This window comes from Puccinia triticina, chromosome 12A (assembly GCF_026914185.1).
Source record: "Puccinia triticina chromosome 12A, complete sequence".
NCBI lineage: Eukaryota > Fungi > Basidiomycota > Pucciniomycetes > Pucciniales > Pucciniaceae > Puccinia > Puccinia triticina.
The window spans coordinates 4176088-4189192 of NC_070569.1; the positions used below are offsets into that span (position 1 = coordinate 4176088).

The following is a 13105-nucleotide window of genomic DNA, read 5'->3' on the forward strand; positions in this document are numbered from 1 at the left end:
TATTATCGGATGGAAGATCGGCTGGCAGTGGGAAGGTAATATTGGGTCCCAGGCGACAGGCCGACCTGGACTACTTGAGAAAACTTCGAATTCAGGAGTGCTATGAAGGAAATCAAAATTCGGCCGAAGCTCCGGTGTGGGAATCAGAGTCTCCGATCTCGAGGTTTGTACTGGGTAAATTGGAGATGCAAGCAATCACTCTCAAGCCTAAGGATATTGAGAACTGGAACCAGGAAGCAAAGTGGAGGAATCTCTTTTACGATACCACCTGGAATAAAATAGCCAAAAAATCAGATGGCCCGGTACCTGCAGTACCATGCAGTTACCTCCCAGCCTATCCTCCAGGGCTAGCGTCAATGATCGGATTCATCTTTGAAGAGACTGGTTTTGATAACGCAGCGGATCTCCGAGTTCCAGCTCCGCCCTATCCTTCTTCAGGCTGGGAAAAACTCATTAGGGACCGTGATAGTCAGCTTCAAAAGAATGATATAGCTTCTTCAAAACATGAAAGCGCTAGTTTGTTGCCCGAAAGGCTACATCGGTGGTTTGATGAAAAATTCAAGGAAGCTCAACGACAGAAAAAGGGAAGAAAGCTAGTTTAATTGGATTAGCCTTTCATTATCCATATTCAAATCCCAAGTCAAGTTCCTCTTGATGGTTGTTCAACGCCAGACCATTCTTCTTCTTCTTCTTTTGACTATTTGAGTTTTGCCATTTTGGGTAACCTGTTCCCTTTCTTTTGACTGTTTCATCAAATCTCTAGTTCATGTGGTTGTACATACATGTGTTTGTAGTTGGAGTCCTCTCAACAAACCTCTGGAGCCAATTCTTCACTTGCCCAAGTCATGATTATTTATGTTGTTTGGTGGGAAGGTCAAGAAGAATTTACATGGATTGAATCTCTATGCAGGAAGTCATTTGTGCAAGAGGACAACCCTCCATGTGATCCATGGTGGCCCGTGGAACTAGTGATTGACAGGGTGCCCAAGCAGGAAGCTAGAGGAGCAGTATCATCATTCCTTGAATCATTGAATCTGTTGGATAATTTTGTTGTCTTTACTGACAGTTCTGCCCATCCCAAGGAAGGCCTAGGCGTGGCAGAGACCTGGTCCAATAGCAGGTATTCCAAGATGGCATTTTTGGGCCCAACGGTGTAGGGACTCTTGTGGGAGACTAAATGTTTATTTGGTGAAAATATCCTCTGAGGGGGAAATAAATTGCTAATAGGTTGAAAGGCTATTACAACTTACGGGTGGTTTGAAAGACCTGCCCCTCTAATGGTACTATGCAAATAACTAAGAGTCTTGTAATCAATATTTATAAAGATGTGGCTGATTCCAAGATAGATCTTACTTTTGTATAGTAATCTCTATCAGACCTAGATTCCTCAAATCACTATTCTTGCAGATCTGTTACAACTTCTGATGATGGGGGGATAATGTAATCCAGTGGGATTAATTATGTAAAATACAATTGTTGCTGGTGATGGGTTGTTGATGAGAAGGTTGGTAATGATCTCTTCCTTAAGCAATCTCTTGATAAGGCACTTTAATCAATACTAGAGCTCCTGATTGCTACTACTACTACCACTACTGTTTGTTATAATTTTTGATGATGAAGTTGGTAATAATCTCTTCCTTAACAATCTCTTGATAAGGCACTTTAATTACTACTAGAGCTCCTGACTACTGCTACTACTACTGACTCAAACTTAACACTACCACTACCACTACCACTACTACCAAGCTACCACTAAACTACCAATGTAACTAAACTAACCACTGTGACCAAACCTTCCTAGGCTGATGGTGAAAAGATCTGATGAGGGGGGGAAAGAGGCCTCCTTATATATTGAAGGGTGAGGGAATTTATCTCCAGGGGAACTCCTTGTGAGGGCTATTTTCTGCAGGGGATATCAGTTGCACAGCAAGATATGCATGTGTTGCACTGCCTGCCAAACAATGAGGTAATGGATTCTGCAGGAGGGGATATCAGTTGCACAGCAATATATGCATGTGTTGCACTGACTGCCAAACAATAATGTAATTGACTCTGCAGGAAACTCCTTGAACACCTTATCTGCCTGCATATGCTGCACTGCATGATATCATGTGTTGCTAGGTGACCCAAACAACCTTCCGTAACCTACCATATGCCTGCATGTCCAGCTGTTGCCTTCTTCCATCCAGAATATTGGGGGTCAAAGCCTCTCCTCCCACCTTGCTTCTTCCTTACTTCTTCCTCCCCACCTGATTAATACTTCCATCCATATCCCATCATACTGAATCCTAGACCCTTATAAAGTAATATACCACCCTTATAAAGATAATATACCCTTATACAAGTAATATACCCTTATAACACTGCCTTACTTGATACACCACACCATCCTCCCTTCCATTCCCGGTTGATACATGTGCTCCCAATACCTTCCACCTCTTCTATTGATACACCACACCATCCTCCCTTCCATTCCTGTTTGAGACATGTGCTCCCAATACCTTCCACCTCTTCTATTGATACACCCTTCCACCTCCCTGCCATCCTACCTAGTCATGGTCCTCCATTCCATCCCTGATCACGCCATCCATCCTACATAATCCTAGTCTGCCATTCCATCCGTGATAACACCATCCATCATCCATCCGTCTGTAATGACTCCATCCCTCCCATGTACACATACACTGCTTGTATTATATATAACTTCCTCCTCTTATAATGCATGATAGCTGTATCTATTCTGTCCCAATACCTCTGCAATGTGCTTTTGGCATTGTCACGCCAATGGAGCACCACAACGGTTTACACCACGGCTCATCCCAAGTCAACGTAAACATTGCCTTCTGGTGGATATGTATCCTTTGATTGCATAGACTGATCAGGACTCAGTTGATTTGTTGTTGGCTTTCACAATAAGCTCAAAAAGAGAAGTTGGTTGGGATTCTTACATAGAGCTGGCACTTTTGCACCCGCTGGCGGGTACCCACCCCCCTTCAGCAGGTACCTGTGTGTCCTTGAAGATACCCAGGGCTTTTGGGGAGCTACTTCCTTTAATTTTTGATAAAATGCAACACCCTGAACCTACCTTGATTACCTGCAAGGGACACAGTCACCTGCTGAAGGGGGGTGGGTACCCGCCAGCAGGTGCAAAAGTGCCAGCTCTAGGATTGTATGGACGATCAAAGCTTGGGTCTGCTCTAAGGGGGTGACAGCTGAATTGGTGGTTCATATTATGTGTAGAGAAGAACAGCGCAACACATGCTAACATAGGAAATCAACTCCAGTTTTTTTGTTGTTGTACATAGATGACAGGGTGTCTGCATTCAAGTCATCCTGTCAGGGGTCTCCAGGGTCCTGGCCACATATAAAATGTGTACAGTGGGTAGAAAATTGTATCCACCACACCATTTTTGGACCATAGAAACTCAACCAACCAACCTCAATTCACTAGTATTGGTGAGATGGTTCAAAACAGTCTTTGAAGCAAAAATCTGAAAAAATGAACGTACTTACTTTGCGCACTGTGGGGGTTGTTGTCTCGACGTCCAGCCCCCAGTGCGCGCTTCTGCCACTGCTTTTTGCGCACTGTGAATTCCCCCAAAAAAACAGCTGGCTTTTCTTGGAATATTTTTTGGGGGATCAATAGATAGACCCTTTATAACCCCCCAAAAAATAACTGAATCATTTGGGGCTCTCCTTGAACCTAGGGAAAATGGAGGAGAAAACATCAAATTTTAATGCAGGAAGCACCTGTAAAGCAGCTTTCTGTGACCCAGTAGCCACAAAAATTTTACAGGATAACCACACATATGTAAATTCATTGGTTGAAAATTTTCAGAATTTTCCTGAGCCTTAATGTATGTCAAATAGGTACTGTGTTAAATTAAGCATCTTGGTGCAGTGATGAAATACCTGGTCTCCTGAGTGATGAAAAGTAAATATTATTAGATTGATTGCAGCTGTGCAAGCTCTTACTAGCTTTGAGGATCCAATCTGGGCCTGCTTAAAGAGGTATACCCTTCAAAATTCAAGTTTTATCTGGGTGGTTTTATCCAAAACCCAGCAGCCACAAAAGTCTTACAGTATCATGATAAATATGCAAATTCATTGCCTGATTATTTTCGGAATTTTCCCTACCTTTATGTTTGTCAAATGGGCATTGCTGTAATTTATGCTTGTATCCCACTGTTGTTCCAGTTGTTTTGGATTCAGAATAAATTAGATAACCAATGCTTCACCACTCATTAAATAATTTTCTAATGATTTCTTTGTGTTGCTTTATAATCTCCCTGAGAAATCCACACCTTTGGATAAAAACTATTTTTGCCCAAAAAAACACTTGAATTTTCAATGATCTACCTCTTTGAGGGGGCCCAGTTTTAATCCTTACAGCCAAGAAGAGCTTCCACAGCTTTAATCAAGCTAAAAGAAAATACAAAACCATCACTCAGGAGACTAGGGAGTTGATCACTAAACCAACACACTTAATTTGCAGCAATACCTATTTGACATACAGGAAAGCTGGTGAAAATTCTAAAAATTATCTGGCTGTGAAATTGCACATGTACTATTATACTGTAAAGTTTTTGTGGCTGCCGGGTCACAGGAAGCACTTGCCGTGTTAAAATATGATTTTTTTCATGTCAATTTTCTCTAGGCTCAAGGAGAGCCCTTACTGACTTGATGATTTTTTTGGGAGATCATGAAAAGTCATTCTATTGATTCATATAAAAATATTTCACAAAAGGCAAGCAGTTTGTTTGGCGGAATGCACAGTGCACAAAGAGCCGTGGCAGAATGGTGCACTGGGGGCTGGACGTCAAGACAACAACCCCCACAGTGTGCAAAGAGATTTCCGCAGTGCGCGAAGTAAGTCCAAAAATAAAACCCAAAATTATGTAATTTACAAAAATTAAACAAGAAAACCATAAACTGCAATATTTTTTTCAAAAAAAATTTGAAGGTTGAGGAATGATAGTATTATAAGATCTGAAATGAATAATCATGAGTAAAAATTTAGAAAAAAGTTGATTATATGTAGTTTCAAAGATGAGTGAAGTGATTCATTCACCAGCATACCTGACATTCTGGCACTGCAATGCCCCCATTTTGACTGCAGATTGTCCACCCACCAAGCCAAAACCTTTTTGGGTCACATTTTTTCATTTATTATCATTTTTTTCATGTTCCATTCTTGCTTTCTGTCTATTCACCTTTCTCTGAAAGAAATAATTAGGCGCCAATTATAAACAATATTTGCGTTTTTTTTGAAACTTTTTCCAAACTTTTTTGAATTCGGCGCGATTTCATTTTTGGTTACAGAATACCAGCCCAAAATGGTTTCAAAAAACCCTCAAATAAAGGCAAAATTATAAACCGCTGGTGCATTTGGGTTCACTGTATCTCCAGAACTGGGACGACCGCACGGAACTTGAGCACAGGTACAGCCGGCGCATCCTTCGCGATGTTGTTAATGTTAATGTGGCGGCGGGAGTGGCAGCCCCCGGGGATAACTTCCCCTCCATGAGGACCCAACAGGACACAATCAGAGACTCATGATGTACCCAATAGCAAATTCTGTAATTGCTATAGTCTTACTTCAAGATATTTTCTTTGGGAATTGTTTAGTCTTACTGCAAAATATTTTTATTGGGAGGATCTGTGAAAGACAAAGGCCCCCAAGCATGATTTAAGCCTAAGGCAAAACTATTCAGGTACTAGGACAACTAGGGGTATGGATTCTGGGCTGCCCGGCGTTGTAATGCAACAGCTCTCTGACATAATGCGCAGGCAGGGCAGCACTGTGCAACAAACCCATGTTGCGGAGTGAACTCTCATTAGGTCATAGGTAAAAGGGCCAATCAACAACCCTATTTTCCCTTAATATGACCCGGGTGTTCCAATTGGTCTGGTCAATCCTGCAGTTGGCAAGGAACCCCTCAAGGATGAGTCCCCTTGTGGGCGGGGCCTGCAACGCGGATTGTTCCTGTCCACCTTGATGCAGTTGACGTAGTACTCGGGGTTGGGGCGGGGACGCCCTCCTGGACCGTTAGGAGGATGACCTTCAGCCCGTGCACATCAATGGCAAGCCAAGTAGCTATGTCTGGCTGGCTGAGGTGGAGCCCACAGGGGAGGGATAGCGGGTTGTGGTAGGATGGGCGGGGCGGCTGGAGGGTTTGGAGATGCGGGAACCCCGGGTTCCTGGTCAGCGTTTCATTGGTGTGGATTGGATATGGGGGATGGACGGGGATTGTTGCTGGTTGGAAGGGGATATTGGCCCTAGATAAATGTCAAAACCACTGCCATGCAGTGGTGTATTCATGATTCAATTGGAACTCAGTTGTACCGCTGAATACATCTGCAGTATGGCTGTACTTGGCCTCAAAATGAAAATTTTGAAAATTTTCCGGTCCAAATCACCTCCTCTAGGTGATTTGGGTCCCAAAACAAAAATGTGGGACCAAAAAAATAGTGGAAAAAACAATCAGGGAGATTTCAAAAATCTCCCAAATAAACGCCAAATATTGTTTATAATTGGCGCCTTAAGCTTGCAAGAAAAACTTACTTCTTTTAATTTTTGTTTTCATGTTCATCTTTGGAAGCCTATTTTGAACAATCTCACCAAAATGAATGACCTGAATTTGGTGAGGGGAGATTCTAGAGCACAAAACACTGCAAGAAAAACTCTAGAAACTGCCAGCAGTTGACATGTGGCATACTCCAGGGTAACTGTCATTGTAACTCCACATGATTACATCATGCCCTTTCATGCACAGTGACTGTGCACATTGCACAGTGACTGTGCATTCACCCTTGGTTGAAATAAACTTTGAGAAAGGCCTGAGTATCACCTCAAGCTTCCTTTGAGCTTCTGCATCTCAACTGCTAGCAGTTTCTTGTAGTGAAACAGTGTGGCGGATACAATTGTCTACCCACTGTACAGGAGTTCAAAAAAAATACACTCTGCTTGCTGGAACAAGCTTGGCATGGTTTTTGCAAGCATGTCCAGCAGTTCTACAAGGGGTATGATGGATGGTGGATGGCAGGCTGCCTGCGCAAGAAGCTAGGCTTCAAGGCAGCGGTTGATGTGCAATGGGCGCAACATGGGTGCTGGCCGGGCCTCAGGCCCGTCAGGACTCCCAAATTTTGATGCTTGGGGGCAAGCCTGTCGGTGAGCCAGAGACCCAGCGGGTCCCTCCTCCAGAGAGGCTTTGTTTATGCTCGTTAGATAATCCTCCCTCTTCCCCAACGGAGTCTATCATCCACCCTAACTCGACTGGACGAACCACCAAAAGCACTTGAACCTGACAGCGAACAATCATGCTCTCACTCTCATCAACCGACCTTATCCTTCTCTCACTGATAGGGGCACTCACCCTGTACTGGCTATACGCTCGGCTGTTTTCAAACTCATCAAGCTCAACCAGTACCCTCTCAAAACCAAACCAGCAACAAATCCCTGGTTTCAACAATCCAAATGGCCTTCGATCAGAATCAAACCCAGACTTACTTGCTGCCGGCAGAGACTTTGTCAAGAAAATGGAAGTACAGGTCAGTTTCTTTTTTTTTGCTTCTGTTCTTCCTGCTATCTCCTTCAGCAAAAAGGCTGGCACTCAAATCACATCATTGTTTTATCCACTTTCTCAAAACCTAACAGAAAAAGAAAGTGGTCGTTTTCTATGGCTCGCAAACCGGTACAGCCGAGGATTATGCGACCCGGATCGCAAAAGAGGCCAAGTCCAAATTTGGAATCTCCAGTTTAGTCGCTGATCCCGAAGAGTTGAGTGTCCCTTAAGTTTTCATCAGTCTACCGGAAAGAGTTTGCACTTTTTTTCAAAAAAAAAAAACAGATAAAAAATTGCTGTCAATCAGGGTTCTTTTTATTTTGAAGAAGAACTCTGCTGACGAATCCAACTTCACCCACAGCTACGACTTCGACTTTCTAGAAAAGCTCAGACCAGACCAACTCGCAATATTCGTCTTGGCGACTTATGGCGAAGGAGAACCAACAGATAATGCAGTCAACATGTTGGATCAACTGAAAGAACAACAGGCAGAAGGAAACCAATTAAATGATTTGAATTATGTGGTCTTCGCGCTTGGAAACCGAACTTATGAACAATTCTGTCAAATGGGCATAGTCGTCGATGAGTTATTAACTAAACGAGGAGCAAAGAGAATTGGAGAACTGGGGATGGGCGATGATGATAAATCCATGGAAGAAGGTATATTTCAATCATCACAACTACAGCAAGTTACGATCTCGTTGTTAGACGCATTTGACAAAGGGTTCTTTCTTCCTTAATACCGTGGACTCGATTGATCCTGAACAGATTATTTGGCGTGGAAAGATCCAATGTGGGAGGAAGTCCAGAAAGTCATGGGATGGGAAGAAGGCGCAGGCGGAGACGAACCCGACTTTTTGGTGAAAGAAGTCGAAGTCAACCCAGGCAAGGAAGGATCAACAGATGAGAGTCAAATTTATCGGGGTGAACTGAGTGGAAGGGCTCTGATGGGTACTCGGGGTATCTTTGACGCCAAGGTCATTATCGTCATCCTCATCCAACCTTCTTTCTTCCCCCTTGGTTGCTCAAACTGATTCAACCTTCAATTCACAGAACCCTTGTCCGGCTAGAGTGACCAACGCACGAGAATTATTCGCGGCCGGTGATCGGAACTGTGTACACATGGAGTTTGAAATCCAAGGCACTGGAATTAGATACCAAACTGGTGATCATCTTGCTGTATGGCCCGTAAACCCAGATTCTGAAGTCGCCAGATTGATGAAGTTGCTTGGCCTCTGGGAGAAGCGCGCAACAGCAGTAGAAATGTCAGTCCCTGCCTGTTTCTCTCGAGTTCAACTAAGTCATTGCTTGCTGATCTTACATCAAATAGCTCCTCGCTAGACCCCATGTTGGCCAAAGTTCCGTTTCCAACACCAGCATCGTATGAAGCCATCTTCCGACACTATCTTGATATTTCATGCATCGCCTCTCGTCAGCTGCTTTCAGGCCTAGCCAAGTTTGCGCCTACAGAATCAGCTAGTGCGGCTTTGAAAACCATCGGCTCAGACAAAGAGCATTATCAACGTGTTGTAGCCGGGCCCGGCCTGAGATTGGGAGAGTGTTTGATGACTGTCCTGGAAGGTGGATCTGAGAAATTGGCGGTCGAAGACCCACTATCCGACAGCTTTGGTCAAGGGTGGTCTCAGACTTACCAGATTCCATTTGACCAGATCGTCAGTGGTCTTCCCCGTCTCCAACCAAGGTTCTACTCAATCTCCTCCAGTCCAAAGATGTACCCCGATCAAATCCATATCACTGTCAGTAATTGCAACTACCTCGTTGACCTTGTGGCTGCCAGTTGACATTTCCTTTCCCTGTTCTACTTTACTCACTACGCTTGGTTTGGCGCAACAGGCTGTCGTGCTAAAATACCCTTCAGGAAGTCGAATGATTTATGGATGCGGGACAAATTATGTAAGATTATTTTCTGCTATCCCAGACAGGCGTATAAATTGGAACTAACACGGGTCGGTTTCAGATTTTGAATGCCAAGATGTTTTTACACGGCGAGAAGGAGCGGATGGAACATCAACCGATTGACCAGCGGTCGAGCGGAGCACCTCATTATACTTTATCTGGCCCCCGAGGCAAATACCTGGAGGGAGGTAAGACGCTGAAGATCCCGATCCATGTTCGACGGTCGAACTTCAGACTACCTACGTCGCCGAAGATTCCAGTGATCATGATCGGCCCGGGCACGGGAGTGGCACCTTTCAGGGCTTTCGTACAAGAGCGACTCATGCTGGTCAGGAAAGCGAAGGCTAAAGCCAAAGAAGCTAATGGCTCCCAAGGCGAGGCTGATGCTCTCAACGATTGGGCCGACATGATGTTGTTCTATGGTTGCAGGAATGAAGAGCAAGACTTCTTGTATAAGAACGAGTGGCCAGAATATGCAGCAGAATTCAACGGAAAGTTCAAGATGGTAAGCTGCGTCGTTTGATTTAAACTCTCAACCTAATGATCGTTGACTTGAACTCCCGCCATGTTAAATTTCCACAGTTTACAGCGATCTCGAGGAGACCAGAACTAGGAGGAAAGAAAGAATATGTTCAGGACTTGATCAAACTACAGAGTGAAACTATCTACAAGATGATCATCGAACAGAAAGGATATATTTTCATCTGCGGAGACGGGAAGAACATGGTCAAATGTGTCGAAGAGACTCTGAAAACAATCTTCGAATCTACTGGTGTCAAGAATGGAGCGGCTGAGTTGAAGTTCTTGAAGGATCGAAATCGACTGCTTTTGGTTTGTCGTCTGTTCTTTGTGATCTTCGTCGTCTCCTTCGCTCGATTGCTTACAGCTTGTCTCATCTATTCTCCAGGATGTTTGGTCTTGAGAAAGCATCTCTTCATCGTCATTTCCAAAGACCAGCGGTCATTTCTTGAACCTTGATTTCCTCCGATGTTCATTGCTATTTCTTGTGTGTGTTCATATCATTTTTACTCCCTTGTCTCCCTTTTTTTCCAACAAAACGAAAACAAAGCTGTTAAGTCTTCGTGATAGATATCTACACTCTTGATTTGATTTTTTTTTCTCTTCCATCATTATTAACTCATCAATCGTTGTCTTATCTTTGACATCCATGAAATGCCTACTTTTCTAGACTTTTTTTTCCTTGTGGTAGATAGTTGATTCAAGTCGTTTAAGATCATAGTCATTTTCTTTCGTGAACTTTTTCCATTTTAAACAAGCCAGAAGATAAAACATTAACAAATCACTAATTCTATACCAGCATACAGGTTCAGCTATCATCAAGAGCACTTATTTTAATCAGATATTCATTTTAGATTGTTATTCATCTTCTACATAGGATCCCTTTGACTATGTACATGTGTCCTCTCATTTTCTCTTGACCAACTTGGAATGCATAGAATCTTTCACCACTTATGAGAAGCACGTAATGGACAACTATACATTGAACCGGTTTATTTAAATGGTTTTGCAGCTCTGAGTCTACAAACTGCACAAGCCTTCAGTCTGATTTATGTTTCCCTTTCCAGGGATTTTTGTGCTGACTCCCTCGGAGGGTTGGTTCGCGGACCTATGTAACCGAACAGCCAGTGTTAGACTGGGAATCCCCGCTAAAAGTTGGAAATCCCGGTGGATTGAAACCTGCTTCAATCCCGCGCGACTTTCACGTGTTTGATATCCACCCGTCACTCCACACCGCCCCTAAACTCCAAACCTTGTGCCGACACTCCAAATCTTACCACCGCCAGCCATCACACAACAGCATTGGGCTCAACTCACTGGTCAAGGTTATCAACTAGGCTCAACCATGGAATCAAATCATCCATTCCTTGCGCGTAACAACTTCCGGCCCTCTGATATCCAACCCAACCAAAACATCAGTGCTACTAAAAACACGGTTCCGACCACGCTGCCGCATAACATCAATGATTTTGTCAACCCATCCCTTTTCCCTTCTCATCAGCCCCCTCAAATCAGTCCAGCTACCGCACCCGTTGGCTCCGCGCTGCCCAACAAAACAGTGACACCAGACAATGAAATGGAAATATACAAACAAAAAACCTTGCGGGAGCTCCGCGAACTCCAACATACTCACATCAAGTACACCAAACTCAACCAAGCAATCAAAGTCAAGGCACAAAATATTTACTTTGAATATCAAAGACAGCAGCATTTGCTTTTGCTCAAGTACAGCCACCCATTCTCAGCGTTAACCAAGTACCTCAGGCAGCGCCGCACCCGTCAACAGGAAAGCTTTTGGGACAGTTTCCGGAAAAATGACCCAGATGTGCAGAAGGCTCTCCATAACAGTAAGCTCAATTCAAGCCTTCCCTGTTTTTCAGTTCACTTAGGTTCTGGTTTGCATTTTTCCAGCCAAGAATAGTATTGGCAAGCGGAACAAGGAAGTCTCCAAGCTTTACAAGCTGGCTACTGCACCAAACAACTCAAACACGAGTGGAGAGCCAAAACACCAACCAGACCCTACTGACGCTTCTGACACTGCCAAGAGAGAAGTATTTGATAAGATATCCAAATCAAGCAAGCAGCTTCAAACAGAGACTAGGAATTGGGCTGAAGGGGTCCAGCTGAAAGTGAGTCTCAATTTTTCATCTATCCTTGAGAAATATCACGCTCAAACATTGAGTAACTTTTTTCAATTAGATGAAGGAGATTAGCAACTTGTTTGTTGTGGAAGGATTGCTTGTGCTTGCTGGGCAAGATCATTCCAAACCCTTTTTCTTCCAAGGTGGAAGTATGTATGGTGTTGAGTTCCTCAAAGGTCTCATTGATGAAGGTGATCTGATGCACCAGTTTGCTATCTGGACAGCAAGACAGAAAAAAGTTTTGGAAAGTAAGAGAAAGAGGAAACAAGCTGCCAGTTCTGCCACTTCTGGATTGACCAATCAGGTTTCCAGTCAGCCCCCAAGCAAGAAAACAAAGCTCAAACAGTTGGCTTTTGAAAATTGAGATGTTTGCCAAGGTTGGTGGTCTTCTTTTTCTTCTGGTCTCTGTGTTTATTGTCTGTCTATTCTTGTCAATTAGCTCTCATTTTAAACTAAAATTTTTTAGGTGGTTTAGCTTTCAACCACAAGTACATAGGCACCAAGCTTGGTAAATTATACTGCAAGTCTTATCCTCTGTGCCATTGCCAATCATTGGTAATTTCAAATTCTGATTGTTTGTTTGTTTGCTTCTTTGCTGCAGATGAGGTTCAAACAAACAGTATAAAGAAAGACACTTGGGTTTGGCCAGGAACCAATACTGCTTTCCATCTTGCTAGTTTTGATTGCAAACTTGTTGTGAAAGAAAACTCAGTTGGCCTAACATCAGAACATATTATCAACGTTCCAATCAAGAAGATGTCTATCCAGGTGACCTGGTTGGTCCTTTGTGACCTGAAAAAAAATGGATCACATTAGTCAAACATAAATTTGACACTCCTCTCAAAAGAACTAGGGTAAGAAAACGCAAGGCCTCCAAGATTGAAGAGCAAGAGGAGAATAGCAAACAAGACAAAGAAAAAGATGAAGACAATTAGGAACTTTTTTTGTCTCTCTGTCCCATGT

The 13105-nt window shown here is 43.4% G+C and overlaps 1 protein-coding gene across 1 annotated transcript; it reads left to right on the forward strand.

Annotated features, from left to right (window-relative positions):
• Positions 1–7320: 7320 nt before the first annotated feature.
• On the forward strand, positions 7321–10404 carry PtA15_12A397 (uncharacterized protein; the record flags this gene model as incomplete). The annotated part of the gene is made up of 10 exons (XM_053162001.1): positions 7321–7551; positions 7658–7779; positions 7927–8225; positions 8334–8542; positions 8619–8830; positions 8896–9322; positions 9420–9479; positions 9544–9987; positions 10065–10313; positions 10390–10404. 10 exons carry the CDS (start codon positions 7321–7323, stop codon positions 10402–10404), a joined length of 2268 nt encoding a protein of 755 aa, XP_053025963.1.
• Positions 10405–13105: the final 2701 nt, after the last annotated feature.